Source organism: Venturia canescens, chromosome 3 (genome assembly GCF_019457755.1).
Source record: "Venturia canescens isolate UGA chromosome 3, ASM1945775v1, whole genome shotgun sequence".
NCBI classification, from domain to species: domain Eukaryota; kingdom Metazoa; phylum Arthropoda; class Insecta; order Hymenoptera; family Ichneumonidae; genus Venturia; species Venturia canescens.
In genome coordinates, this window is record NC_057423.1 from 9742605 (window position 1) to 9757613 (window position 15009).

General features: G+C 41.4%; 1 protein-coding gene across 6 annotated transcripts in view; it reads left to right on the forward strand.

Moving 5' to 3' along the window:
* Positions 1 to 7089: 7089 nt before the first annotated feature.
* Elk (Eag-like K[+] channel) overlaps positions 7090 to 15009 on the forward strand; it is a 73800-nt gene continuing 65880 nt past the window's right edge. For all 6 annotated transcript variants that reach the window (XM_043414771.1, XM_043414775.1, XM_043414772.1 and 3 more), the window contains exons 1-2: positions 7090 to 7437; positions 13779 to 13889. In XM_043414771.1, coding sequence (XP_043270706.1) covers positions 13814 to 13889 — 76 coding nt within the window. In that variant the 5' untranslated portion in view covers positions 7090 to 7437; positions 13779 to 13813. The remainder of the gene's footprint in view (positions 7438 to 13778; positions 13890 to 15009) is intronic.

A 15009-nucleotide genomic window follows, 5' to 3' on the forward strand; every position in this document is an offset into this window, starting at 1 on the left:
TATCCGTGAGACAGTTTGTATCAGGAATTTAGAGATATTCAGTGTATGAATTATTGAATATAAATGTGGTGATGATGGAATCTCCGTAAGCTCCCGTATAAATTTTATGATTTTTTAAATTTTAATTCTTCATTAAATGCTTGACAACCTGATCTGAAATTTCGCCAGTCTATTCGCATGCACTTGTACTTTACTGTAAATTAAAATCAATTTTTTGTAGAAAGTTCGCGGGTTCGTGAAAGGAATAATTTAAGGTAGTTCATGCACGAAACGATTTTCTTAAGAAAGTTTTGAAATTTACACAAAGTTTAAATGCGTAGTCGACTGACACGCATTTCAAATTTTAAAGGGTTTAAATATGAAGAAAAATACACAAGATTATAGGGACTATGTGAAAAAATCGTTTATCTTTTCATATTACGAATGAACGCTTCTTACGAAGTTTATGAGAAAGTACACAATAGCAATATAACGAAGGTTTGGGGAAAAATTCGAGACGATTTTCTTACCAGTAATAAAAATATATTAAGTTAAAGATTGAACGAAATTGGTAACGAGCATTCGTAAAACCTCACATTACTTTATTTCAGGACTTTGTTTCTTCTTGGCTTGGGCCATTCCTGTTATAACTTTCTGTCTTTTTATTAATAACTTTTTTCTTGTTCCATTTCCCGTTGTGTTTTCCCTTTACGCTCTCTAATGCGATTTTTTATATAAAAAGCTAGTATTTTCGTCAGGGACGAATGAAATTTGGGGTTCGGTCAGTGATGGATTTCCGATTAATTGATGGCTTGTAATTTCATTCGCCAGAAGATAAGTTGAAAAAATGTATTTACAATTTCGAATTAATAACTCTGACATTAATTTGAAGTGATAATATTTTTAATTAGGGAGAAATGGAGAAAACGAATGAGCACGAAACACGGGAAAAGTGAAAAAAATTCTTGCAAGATTTTGTGATAGAAGACAAACGATCCTCGTTCGTTTGTAACTTTTTTTGTGACCCTCGAAACGACATTTACAATAAAATGGTTGGAACGTCAATGTTGAAAAGTTCAGCATAATCCGACGATTTTACGCGTCTAGAGAAAGCGAGCATGAAGTCATCGAGCCAACTTGTACGGTGAGGGGAAATAAAAGAATTGCAATCGCGTGCGAGTGACGCACACATTCGCAGAAGAATTGCTTCGAATAAATTTCATAGCCAAAGATTATCACGGTTGTTCTGTAATAAAAGCTCTCGACGCCACTTGTTCGTGCGTGCCACCTCGGTCGTTAAAGTCACAGTTTATTTTAAATTCCGCTGATAAAAATACGAACTCTGATACTATTTCCGGAATCCTGAAATCGCGCATGAACAACGACACAAAATTTAATTTTATTCTCTAACAAAAAATTTCGACTCACCAAAAATATGGGATTCATTTCCCATTAATCGTTAGCACATTTTTTCAATGAAATTCCTAATTCTCATGATCAAAATACTAAGACGATAGACGAAGATAATGAACGTATAGAGTGTGCCACATCTGTCTCGAACCACGGTCGAAATAACACTTCAAAGTGTTCCAAGGCACATTATGATGCGAGCTGCTCCAACATCGAGATTTCCACCCCACTACTAGGCCAAGCAAAGAAAACAACTCTAAAAATTGGCCAAATCAACACTTCACGGTTGCTCTTCAGCTATAGAAACAGGAACAGGTGCACGATGTGCTCCAAAATCAAAACCATCGTTTTCCCCATAAGAACCAAGTGGAATATTGAAACGGTTGAAAAATCATATCGACGTCTGACAAAATTGAGCTTTCCACGTCGATCTGAAAGCCTCTTTTTCCCATGTTTATTTATAGAACTCGCGAATCACATGCGCAGCTGAATTAATGAGTAGCTCTTTTGGCATGGAATCCCCGATTCAAAAGTCGAAGCAGTTCATTTCTATCTATATATAGATCACGTGCTAAGGATCGAATCTCGTTTTTCGCGCGATCTATATCTGACTATACACGTTAAGAGTAGCCCTCTCGCCGCGTACCGTGCCTCTTTCTCTGCTGTAAGTATGCTTTTGTGTGAGCGTTCATGAGCGACTGACACGCGAGGTGCAGTCATCGACCCCCCACGACACTCGGCTCCCACAATATTGACCTTTTTTCCTGTTTTTCTCTGACTCTATCTTTTCCCTCAATCTCAGAGTTAAAACTGACCTACGCCACAAAAGTCGTATTCATTCAATGGACGATCTCATCGTAGGATTCGCTTTGAAAAGTTTCGAAACAACGCGGTGTAGGGAGGATGTTAAAATGCACGATTTCTCAGAAATAATCCCCCGGAAAGCGTTCAACGAAGTTCCTTTCCTGCGATGAAATATCAGCGAATGAGAGAATTTTTCAAAACACGTCACATAGCGACGCTTTCTATTTATAAAAACGAATTTAACGGACCATCAATTCGGCCAATTCGATCCAGAGCTCCGGAAAATAAGCATAAACAAAAAGCACCGAGAGGAGTGCTGGGAAAAAGAACGAGGAAAAGCCAATACACTCGATATATCGGCTCATTGTTTCCGACTGCGAGAGAAAACACCTGAAAATAACGTTCCATGATAAATTGCTGGTGGCCCGAGCTCCGCTGCTATTTATCAAGCACCCGTATTAATTTAACCAGCACGCATGGTCGTGCCCCATGCATGCTCGGAGCGCGCGTATTGCACGACCCCAGTATTTGTATTCGCGTGACAAATTATTGCGGCTTTCGAGGGAATTAGTTCTGGCGAATTTTGTAACTAGAATCCTCAGATTCGTATCCGCACAGTAATTTTCGACTGGAAAAATGGGCAGGGACTCGAGGGCAGTCGGACGAATCGTCAGCTCGAGTGCGAATGGAAAAACTGAAAGTTTTCAGACGGCGTTCACAGCGCTGTATGAATTCGAAGAAAAATCTGATGAATTTTTAATGAAAAGAGCTCCAGTTAGAGCTCGTCGAGTTCTTGCTCTGTTTTGTTGTCCGCGAGCTCTTGGAATTTATCAACGACGATTCGCGAGCGCGTGCCACGAGGCTCTACACTCTTCGTTGAATATTTTCGTCGAAATAAAACTAATGTTTGTTGCAACAGTGCGATTGGCCTAATCACGAAAACGGGAGTGAATATTGACAGAGAATGTTTGAGCTGATAGCACGCCGAGCACTCGGCGTTTCTCCCAGTCGCACAAACGACTCGTCGCCTCTGTTTTTCAATAGTCAAACTCCAACAATCCCAAGAGCTTTCCGACCCGATTGTCGAGCACTTTGAAACATTAAACTGTATGGACAGGAGTTTTGGCACTCGTTGAGATACGACTGGAAAGGAATGTTACGTGGTACAGCAAAAATGGAGAGCAAAGTTGCCTGCGAGCAGCGAGAGAGAGAGGCGAAAAGAATGTGTGGGATAAAAAAGCGACCGCGAACTCGGCTTCGAAGGGTCGACGAAAAATGAATATTTAAAAATATGAAGAATACGAAAAGCGGGCTTTTCCATCGAGAGGAATAATGTCTGCGAAAAGAAATGACGAAGAAATAAAATGTTATATACAGCGCGAGACAAAGTTTAGCTCGAAAATTGATGAGACCGTCTGGGACGGCTGGTCACGGACTCTGATTTTCATTCATTTTTTTACTCTTGCGATCGCCCTCGAAGATGCTTGGCTGGATATTTTTTATGGACAGATGCGTCGATTTTATGCCCGAGAGAACATCGTACGCAGTGGGATGAAATATCGACAACTAAGAATCAATGATACTGGCAAATATTCGAATGGAGTAATCTTTGACCTGATTTACGAAACGATTGAAAAAACACGACGAGCATCCGAGCGAAATCGGGAGCAGGAGGCCGACTTCTTTGTGCTCTGAAGCAACTCGCCTAATCAATATCGTAATTGAGGGATGATAAGAAAATAATTATTCACTTGCACGTAAGTGCAAGCAATAACAGAACTTAAAAAATGAAACGAACGAGGGACCGTCGATTTGTAAGCGTAGAACGAATTATCGGAACAAAAATTCCGAAGAGTCTTCAAATACGAATCGGAGATGGAACGTGAAAGTCAAAGCCACGATTAAGGGGGAATATCAGTGTGAAAAAAAGACCTTGGGCACGAAAGAGTTTCGGTAAGAACTTTTTTATATTAATATTCAAGTTACATCACTGAATTTTATCCTCTCAAAACTTTAAACGCGTTTTTCTCGGAAGCATTTTTTTTGACCTGGTTGACAGCATAACTCTGCCAATTTTTGTCCAATCGACTTCATTCAAAAAGGATTCTCTGCAGAAAACTTATCGCTACCGTCGCGTCGTAGAGATTTATTTTAAATTGTTTACCTTTTTCATTAACAATTTGCTGCAAAATTTTTGTGTAAAATTCGAATTTTTTAAAAAATGGCCGCCATTTCTTCTCTAATTAAATTATTCAAATTTCCTACCAGGCTGCAATAGCCGTACTATTATAGTTTAACAATCTTTTTGAATTTTTCATTTCAGATGCTTGTTGTGTTACTCATGTTGTCAACCGTCGGAGAGTCTTTTTTTGAGACGCCTAAAAATGACAAAAAAAAATTCCTCGTGTACTTCATTACTTCGATAATTAATACACAAAATTTAAAATCATTTCATGCAGCCGTTTTTTCAAAAAAAATTCACAAAAAATACCTCATTTATAAAGTTATAATAAGCAGAGATCAATAGTAAAGAGAAAACGAGTTGAAATCACCGCCGATTGGATTTTTTATTTCTCATCTCAGCCACCAGATTCTGTCTCACAAAAATCCTGGAAAAATGATTGTACGGGAACAAGAAAATGTTAGAAGCAACAAAACGAAAAGGGCGTATGATGACAAAGGCTCTGCTCGAGAAACTGTATAAGCAGCATTATGACACAATGGGGATGCAGACCGCAGTGCTCTCATCGCCAAACCGCGGTTGTATCTCGTAGTCAATTAACGTATGTACAAACAAATAGCGCAATCCCGAGTGTTGGAAATTGAGCAGAGCATTCCAATCGCAGCGGAATTTTGTCCAGCAAATAGCGACGAAGCAGGGAGAGCAAAGTAATTCAGTCTCTTGCGAGGCTCTCAATTTTTCTTCCAAATATAACGACATCGAGACATGACATTTTCATTATGAATATTGCACAGCCAACGAGTCTCATAAATTTTCATTCCATTTCATTTATTAAATGAAAATTACTGATTAAAATAGTGTAATTCGCACAGCGAATCGACCCCTGTAAAATCAAATGTGTATGACCCTCAATTTTCTGTATCTTCGGAGGCCCTCGAGGATCAAACCCTGCGAAACAAGGATCAGAGCCCATCGGTCGAGGAACAGATCTTTCGGAATGGGGCTCCCAAGGACGTAATCTACTTCATTATTCGGCATGTACTTTGAGAGTATCGTGAAACTGAAGACTCGTTACATAAAAAATTAACTGAACGAGCATGAATACAAAAGTATAACGAGAAAATGTTTACAAGCCTGTTTTCGATATTTATTATTACCAATTTTAAAAGACCATTTTTCTCAATTATTTTTGTCCTCTGCAGTGTGTTATTCTCACAAAAATCCCAGTTACAAATGCCAGCAGATCGTGAGACAGCAGGCACATTATTTTCAATGGAAACTCATTATTTTTACTCGGAATCATTCTGCTGAGGATTTGATTTTCAATTTAATGTAATTTATAATATTACAGCATTATCGAAGCATGGGAATAATGGATCGGCATTAATCACAATTGACTCTCGATAAATTCTGATACCATCGGAAAGTTATTTTCGATGTGGGGTGGATGCGTTTTTTAAATTTTTTTCAGTATTCCTTGTCGAGGGTATTTTAAGTTCAGGAGATTTCGGGGGTGGATATTTTTTTCGAGGTATTTCGGTCGGCACACGTAGCTGTGTCACCGCATATTTCCCTGGAGATTTTCTCGCCCCGGACCAATTTGTTTCCTGATTTTTTTGTGTCGTCTGCCCTACTCTCCTAACCGACATGTCCGCAGATAGGCGCGAGATAAAGTGCACGAAATGAAGATGTATATTCTCGTTGGGCCAGTCGGGAGGGCGAGCGCAACTTTTACGAAAAATATTCGAAAGGAATTTCCAGCTTCTGTCCCACCGGCGTTACTGCGTTTCGAATTTTCGCGACGAAAACATTTTTTATAATATTTCACGCGGGGAGGTGAGAAAAAATAGAGAGAAAAATCGATCCTCATCCATCGTCCAATCAGCCACGAATTTATCTAATTTTCACTTTCCTTCGGTTGTTCAAGGACGAAGGGCTCCACCGTATCCTCAACGAGACACATCTCCCTCGATTCATCTAAAATATTTATCTGACGCAACCCCGAACAAATCCGAGTTCATTCGATCACTCCAAATGAAAATCCTTAGTTAATCACTTTTCCTCAATTACGATTCTTTGCCAAAAGCGGATGCTCGAGTTTTTCGGCTAATGGAATCATTGCATCGTTTCTTTCCTCTGGAGACATTCTCGCAGGGAAGGAAAAACCAGCGGAGTCGACTCTTTCAGCTAGACGTCCGAATGTTTCGTTCATTTCTCCCCGAGGCACGTCACTATAACAATAATTCACGATCAATAAGCGCTGCCATTATTGGTAAGAATGCTCGCCATACACCTCGTTTGTGCAGACATCTTAGCAGCGAAAATTCTTTTTCCAACGTTTCCCTATCCAGGGGGAGGAACCCGAATTTATTCTCCACCGTTAACTGTTATTACAGCACGTTTCCGCGTGGGCAAGAATCTGCTTAATTTTGATGATACTATCCATAAAAGTGAACGATCCACTCCCGTGAATTTCGCGAGTCAACTCCGTGAATGAAATTTCGCGTTTCTCCTATACAGAGCCCAAGCACACGGAGAGGCCGATACTCGTCTATATAAAAATACGTGGTCGTGGTATCTTCCGCGTTTATCCACCGTGGCTGGTTTCCCACATGTTGCGCTTGGCTCGCGAGGCGCAAGTCAGCTAGCAGGAGCCCGGGCCATCAGGATAGACAATCGCTCCCCTCGCTTTCGTTAGTTACGCGAATGCCATCGAGCGATACGCGCGTGCTTTTCCAACCGATCGGCGAATAATACGAAACGTGTCCTAATTTTCGAGCCCCCCTTTCTGACGCCTTTTCCGCAAAAACTTCAATCATCGACGTGCACCTTTTTCCTCGTGCTTATCCCCCCTTCGGCTCCCACCCTCGTGCTTTCTTCTCGCGTGTTTCAACAATATCGAGTGAAACAGTGAGTTCTTGGCTGAGACTAAAACAGTCAGTGGAAATTTCGGAGATCGCTCGAACCGAAAGATTCGTTATCTTGGATCTACGACGATGGCGGGTGGATCATCGAACAACTCGACGATGCTCGAGCACTGAGTCGACTAATTATTCCGTGAGGTTCGTGAAATCCACTTTTTCTCTTCACATTTACGTGATGATCGAATGAGAACGACGATTATCCATTCAAACACCCACTTTGGAAAATAGATTCAATGCTTTTCAATTATTCCTCAATTCCAGAGATATTTGAGGCTCGCTTGAAGCCACGGTAATCGTGTCATTTCGTCGCTCGCGTATACTCGATCGTGTACTATCGACTCGTATTATGCAAGTCGAGATTCTAGTTACATTGATTAATCGGTGGTTATAAAATCCATAACAGTGCAAATAACGAACAGGAAATTTTTATGCTTGAAACTCTCATCTTCGTTTTTCGTACGTTCCAAAAGTTTGTGCAATTACTTTTCCATTGATGTTCTGAGCAACTTGAAACTCGACTGAGCTGAATAGACATTTGAAAACTGCTAGCACGAAAGGATTTTTAGTGAGATCATCGTTGGAGAAAATTTATCTTTATTTACAAACATGATTTTTCACCAAACGAAATTCCAACGTTGCCAGACAAAATACGCGAAGGAAAAAGACTCTCGAAATTCCGGCCGGGAGTATAAAACGGCTCACAGTTTCGTGTTGCATTTGCTTGCAAATTGGTGAGTATCGGTACGACGAGGAGGGCTCTCGCAATCCCAGTATGTCTCCGAGTGACGGAGAAGGGACCACTAATTTTCCCCCTGCTCGGGCAGCTCTTACGAATTTTACTAACGAGAGTTTTTCGTGCAGCTTTTTAAATTGTGCAATCGACGCTAGACCTCTCGACTGACCACACGGCTTTTTGCGTTCTCATTACAAAGCTCAAGCTGAACGAACGGGTTTCAGGGGTTTTTAACAACCCCGACAACGTCAAACCCACTTTTTTTCTACTCACCGTGAGAACGCACTTTTTTCGTCCATTTGAAAGCTCCCTGAAAGTCGCTTTATCGCAGACGAGTTAACCCGGATTTTGTGACAATGCAATAATTCAGTGACGGAGAGAACTCCCGATCGATCAGTTTTTCTCATTCGACTCGTCATCATATGCTTCCTCACTGAATTGAAGACCCAAAATGACGTCATAAACACGGGAATTAGATAATGAATTTAACGCTTTGGATAAACTGATGGTATCTCGTTGCCAAAAGTTGTCAACAAAATGTAAGTGAACGTGAGATTATGCAAGAATAATATTCGATGCGCGGAGCCACGAAAATTAATTTGGAATAGCACGAGCCGGTGAATTGGATGAGTGCACCAAAGTATGCGAGGGAGTTTATTAACCGGGAAGAAAAGGAGGGCGTAGAGAAAGACTGCTCGAGTATATAGCGAACTCGCGAGATCCGTACACGGCTGTAAAGTTAGTCGAAACTTCGGGGAGCGATTAAATTTCGATAAGAGAAGAAAGTTTTGAAAAATTTTCAAACGAGCCGGATCGCGCGGTTGGGATATTGAAGTTTATAGGCCGGGGTGCGGTGGAGATTCGGCAAAGTCACGTGCAAGGAATCCACAAGGAAGTTTATTATCGCGGGATCGGTGAGCCTTTTAAATATTCTTCGCGTGGCTCTCGCCACGGGAAAAGAAAGGCGCAATTTTTTGTTTCGCGCGTGGTAAGAAATCTTTTTTAATTCTCAACAAAACCAAAGTACGTGACCTATTTTAGGAACACTTTCGATCGATTTCAACAAAATTCGCGAGCAACTCTAAATCCGCTGTGGGCTGATCCGTTTGAAACATTCGCTGTTTATAAATACCACGAACTCATGAGGCGCGTTGCCATCGACGAAATTTCGAAACACTTTCGAAACATTTTTTTCGACTCGTGCTCCATGTGGACAAACAATTTGCAGAATTTCGGGGAAAATAGTGACCTCCGAAAACACCGGTCAGAGAAAAAGAGGCTGAAAATTCTAGAGGAATGCACTGGCAATAAAGTAACTTGAGGGCAGTTCTGCAGGGTTTATTCGAACACGCCAGTACTTTGAACTGCTGTTTTAACCACCATAAAAAATATCAATTCGATTCACAGAACTCGCAAGCACCCCGACTATAAGGATACTCGAAAATCTTCTGAGTCACATTGAAACCTCCCACGTATTCAGGGTATATTGGTGCATTGAGTACTTTTCTTCTAACTATACTGAGTTCTGCTCCGACATGGAAAATAAGATTAAAAAATGAAAAGAAATATAATTTTGGCTGTTGGAGTCCAAGTGAAGAAAAAATGAAAATTATCGAAAATCCCGTGCTTCTTGCAAGTGTCTAAATTCTTTTGACATCCTTCAGAATTTCTGACAAACCAGCACCAATTGGTTTTCTCCTAGTAGAATGTCCTGAAGAGAAAATATCAAGAAACTCGGAGAATCAGAGCCCAAGTCGCTTGCTATTAAGATGTATGGAATATTCAATCGATTTTGTGCAGTAAAATCGCTCAAATTACGAGCTTGGAATTTCAGCAGTCGTACGTATATACCAGCAAGGAATTTGAATCTCGTTCCTCCCGGCTGGTCTTCGTGCATATTCACAATGAATTATCGGCTGAAAATTGTTGGCCCGTGAATAAAAAATTGTTGGCTCACGTGCCGCATATACGACGAGTACTGCTCGAGCGTTGGGAGTATTTTTTTAGCCGTTGAAGTGTCGATGTTCTCTGATAATCTTGTGCGACGTGATATGACGATTTTCTGGATGGTTTGCCAGTTATTTTAAAACGCGAGTGTTTCTAGCGTTGTTTGATTCTCGCACGTTTGTTTCTCCCTCTCTCTCGGCCTCTTTTCTCTGTCTCCGTTTATCCGTCATTCTGAACTCCCTGCCCCGGTCCGCACGCTGTCACAGCCACACTATTGTGCGATCCTAAAGCAGGCGGTAATGAGCTCCGCGTGGGATTCACGCGGCATCGTAATCATTAGTACTATCAACAAATTGGAGCTCCCACAGCGAGTGGTTCGCCCCAAAATCAAATAGCAAAAGTCGCAGCTACGAATCTGCCGTCCTGCGTGTATCGGACTCTTCGTACGCGAGGCTCATCGTCAGATGTGCGAACGAGAGGGAATAAGAGGAGTCGAGAGGGCTCGAGATCGGAAAAAATTGGAAGCTTCAAAGGCGAACCGTTCATTTTCCTATCGATAAACCCGCCATCCGTTTTATTCCAACGATTTAAAAACGCTTGTTGGCAGCTTCGCGAAATAGATTCGCAATTGCTCCGCATGAAACTCAAACTTTTCGTTGAATTTTCAGAAATCAAGGATACACGAAAGAGTCGTCTGAGGCCCATGAAAAGTTAGCAATTTTCGACAAAAAGATGAAACGCATCAATAACCTCGATGATTCGAAGTCGATTATTCAACGCGGCGTACGTCTCAACATAAAAAAAACGATATCGTCGGCTCGAGATGGACGGGGAATCCATTAACTTTTCACCAGGATTTATAACGACGATGACATTATGACGAAGAAAATATATGAACTGACTATATATTCGACGGGTGATAAGGTGAAAGAAACGACCTCGTTTCCTTCGTCCCAGACTTAAATTTCGTGCGGAATGAATTTAGAGGCCTTTATGTATTATTAATGATGTTTCATGGGTACAGTGAACACGAATAAAGCTTGCGTCCAACTTGCTTTTTGTGTCTTCATGCGACTGGAGGAAATCCGTCAACTTCGGTACAGGGGATTCCGCAACGACGTTTCATCGTCACAAGCTCCATATACGCTTGGGACTTGAAAGATCGAGGAGAGCATTAATCACGAAACTGAGACGAGTTCATTCGAGATATATCGTGAAACGGTGCTAGCAAATCGGGCGTAAACAGCCATAAAAAATGCGCTCGCAGGGGTGATCGAGGCTTTTTTCCCCTCCGCGCGTGTTTTTGCCCCGAAAATTTGAGGAGACCAGCAGTATTCGAATATCCCTCGCATCGAGATGAAAATGACGTTTGAACGAAAAAACGGGAAAAATTAAATAAAAATGAGAGCTGAAAAAAGCTCTGGTACGAGGGAGCGTACGCGGGATAAAAATACGCACAGGGGCGAGCACTGACGAGCGCATTTTGTGAGTGAAAATGAGAAAAATATTTTCAATCACAACAGTAAAATCTACGTCAATATCGTCTGACTCGAAAAGCAAAGTTCTTTTTCCTCACTTTTCTCAAAATCACCGCGTAAACCTCGTGCACGAGAAATAAAAAATATTCTCGAACGCTCAAACCAGCTTCACGGCTCGCCCGGAGCTTTTAACTTCGTTCTTTCTCGCCTCTCTTTCCCTCCCTCTTGCTCTCGTCGCGCTCAGCAACTGTGCGGCTTTCAAATCCAGCTGATGTTTCTCACGACTTTAATAACTCGTTAACCACGAGGATATTACGCGCGTATTTAACAAAATTGCGTTATCCGGACGAGAATGAAAAACAAAAAAGCACCGCCGGCCTTCGTGTATGTCATTACATTCCATAATTTTATTGAGGGAACACGCAAATTTGATTCCCTCGCATCGGCTCGCCAGCATCCTTTCGACCCTTCATATAATCCAAAGCCCCATCGCGAGTCATGCCTTCATGCACACCCGAGCTTTTGCCTGTCCCTCAACCGGAACATGTCGCTGACAAATACTTGCTGACACGGTCTACCAACAATTAATCATTCGCGCACGACGTGCCGGGCCTCTAACGTAAAACAACTGCGAGAACCTTTCATCAAGAATTTTTGCACATGTACCGAACGCGCTCAATCATTCGGTCTTCTCTCCCCGCTCGCATCAAAGTATCGCGCGATATTAACGAGGCTTTCACAGTCCTTTGATTAAATGGATTTTCAGATAACCACAATCCGAAACGTTCTCGCCTTACAAATGGTTGCAGGTAAGGATCGGATTTTATGGGTGTCTAAATTGCATCGATTTTTACTACCTGATTGAAGATATTGCCACTTTGAATTAGTGTCAGAGTTGTTAGTTCGGAATTGGAATACATTTTTTCAACTTATCTTTTGGCGAATGAAATTACAAGCCATTTATTAATCGGAGATCCATCACCGACCGAATCCCGAATTTCATTCGTCCCTGGCGAAAGTACTATGGTTTTTTATGTAAATAAACGCATCAGAGCGAGCGCAAAGGGTAAACACAACGGGAAACGGATCGAGAAAAAAGTTATTAATAAAAAGACAGAAAGTTATGACAGGAATGGCCCAAGCGAAGATTTTCATGTTTATCTCAGCAATGGCCGATAAGACGAACCCTTCAAAATTGGAAATGCGTGTCAGTCGACTACCCATTTAAACTCTGTAAATTTCAAGATTTTCTTAAGAAAATCGTTTCGTGTATGAACTACCTTAAAACATTTTTCTAGCCGAAAAAAAAAGATATAAGAACGAGCTTCGCAGCGCAATATTTCAGTGGAAGCAAACGATAAGTTTCGTCGAGTCCATTATCCGGGATTATCCTCATAAATATTGTGGCCCCTCGGATTTAAAACCGATATTTGTATTGGATCTGTAATAATTTATGGCGTTTTTGCCATTCGAATGACAGCACGTTTTCTATAAATAAATTGGCTCCGGTAACCCAAGAATTTGTCCACATTTTCGCAATATTCGCGTGAAGTAAGCTCCGCTGGGTTCCACCCTCGGTATCATCTATTTCAGTATCTTTTAATCGATGCAATAAAAATCTAGGATCCTCGCTTAGGAACACGAATTTTAGAACACATAGCTGAAATTAACTGCACACAGATGCGGAAATAAAATTTCATATGCGAATATATAGCTTAAGACTTTATCTCGTCCTCGATAAGAGTAAAAATAACTGTTCGCGAGCACACATTTTCACGTCGCCATGAAAGCATAAACTCGCGGATTTATCGACAGGACGAAAATGCGTGTGGTAAAATGTGCACGACCTCAGCAGGGCTCGATGAAGAGAAACGAAAGAGGATGAGATACTGTGGAATAACGTATCTAAAAATATGCTTAAAAACGTTTGTGTTGTTGAGCGTTAGACTGGAAGAATAAAACGCACCTCCCTTGAAACGCTTCCTGCTATCGGTCGCCGGTGCTGGCAATTCACGCGCACAGACTCGAGATACCGTGAACAATATCATTTATAATCGTGTCACACATGCAAAAGTGCACGTACAATGCGGAGAGGACACGGTGCGAGAAGGAAAGAGAAAAAAGTGTTTGGTGTAAATCGGGAGGAGCATGGAAGGCTCAAAAAAGCCTCCAAATTTTCTCCTCTGCTACACGATCCGAAAATGTATTCTGCTGTAGAATAAAAATACAGAAAAAATTGAAGAATTTTGATGGCGTTGGCTCATAAAAATTGGTAATTCGCCGACGAATTTTGTTTCATTTTTATTCACCTTTGTTCACAGGACCGGAGGCCGAAAGGCTCGGCGGGGCGGCCCCAATGGGAGCGAGAAAGGGTCTCCTCGCCCCCCAAAATACCTTCCTCGATACCATAGCAACTCGCTTCGATGGAACCCGTGAGTAACTTATTAGATAAGAATTCATCATTTTCTCATCGCACTCGTACACCGTAAATTATGCATCGCATTATTTAAACTCTGACCTCGCGCAGCGCCGGAGTCACAGTTTTCTTATTTTATTCGTCGAATGACACCCTACGAGCACAGAACCATTTATATCGGCGGTGTAGCGGGATTGACGGGAGACTCTAACGTGTCAATTAGCGCCCCGTCCGGGCTCACATATACCGGCCTCGCTTCGGCTTACATCCCATCGTATTTCAACGAAATTTCGCCCACTTAAAGTCGCACTACTCGACTTTCTTCTTTTCTTATTTTCTCCTTTAAGAAAACGTATAATACCCGCACGTGGATTTTCCCGAATTCGAACCTCTTCGGTTGTACGTGCTTCGATAGCCACTCAACCAGCTCCCGAATATATTCTTACTCGAGTAAACGAACCCTTCCATCCGCCCATTCATATACTTCTGTGGCGCGAATGATTTCGTTATTTTTTTACAAATTCAATCGACCCACCGAAAACATTGCTCAAAATCATTTCCAAACATATTCCCACTCAATTTGACGTAACAGAGTGAAATAAAACCAACTGTTTCTCAGTTTTTCATTTAATACTTTATGGAACTTGGTCAGAACGTTTGCGCCCCGTAAAGACATTATTTTTCAGCATATCGCAGATTGAGTACCGATATTACTCGTGCAGATTTATTTAAATACAGATTTCATAGGAAAGCTGCTGTAAAACATGCAAAATATTAAAAAGATTCAAGGACCTCAAAAGCTGTTGACCATCAAAGTGTAAAAATCCTCGAAGTTCCGGGACGTTTCGCGAGTACGAGGCGATTTGCCAGCGTCGCTGCGACCACGTTTTCAGTGACCGTTAAGACTTTTGTAATTACTAATTGCATCGTCCCAAATACTCGTGTGAAAAAAATAATGAATATTTCTGGATTTTCGATTCAACTTGAAATGTAATTTTCGCTCGTGGCACAATCGGTTCAAAATGCTCCAAGAAACATTTTTAGCGATGCACCAATTCGAAAAGTAATTTTTCCTCAACGAAAATGCAACATTGCCTCGGAGAATTATCGGTCGTCCTCTTCACTTTTGGTAGCAT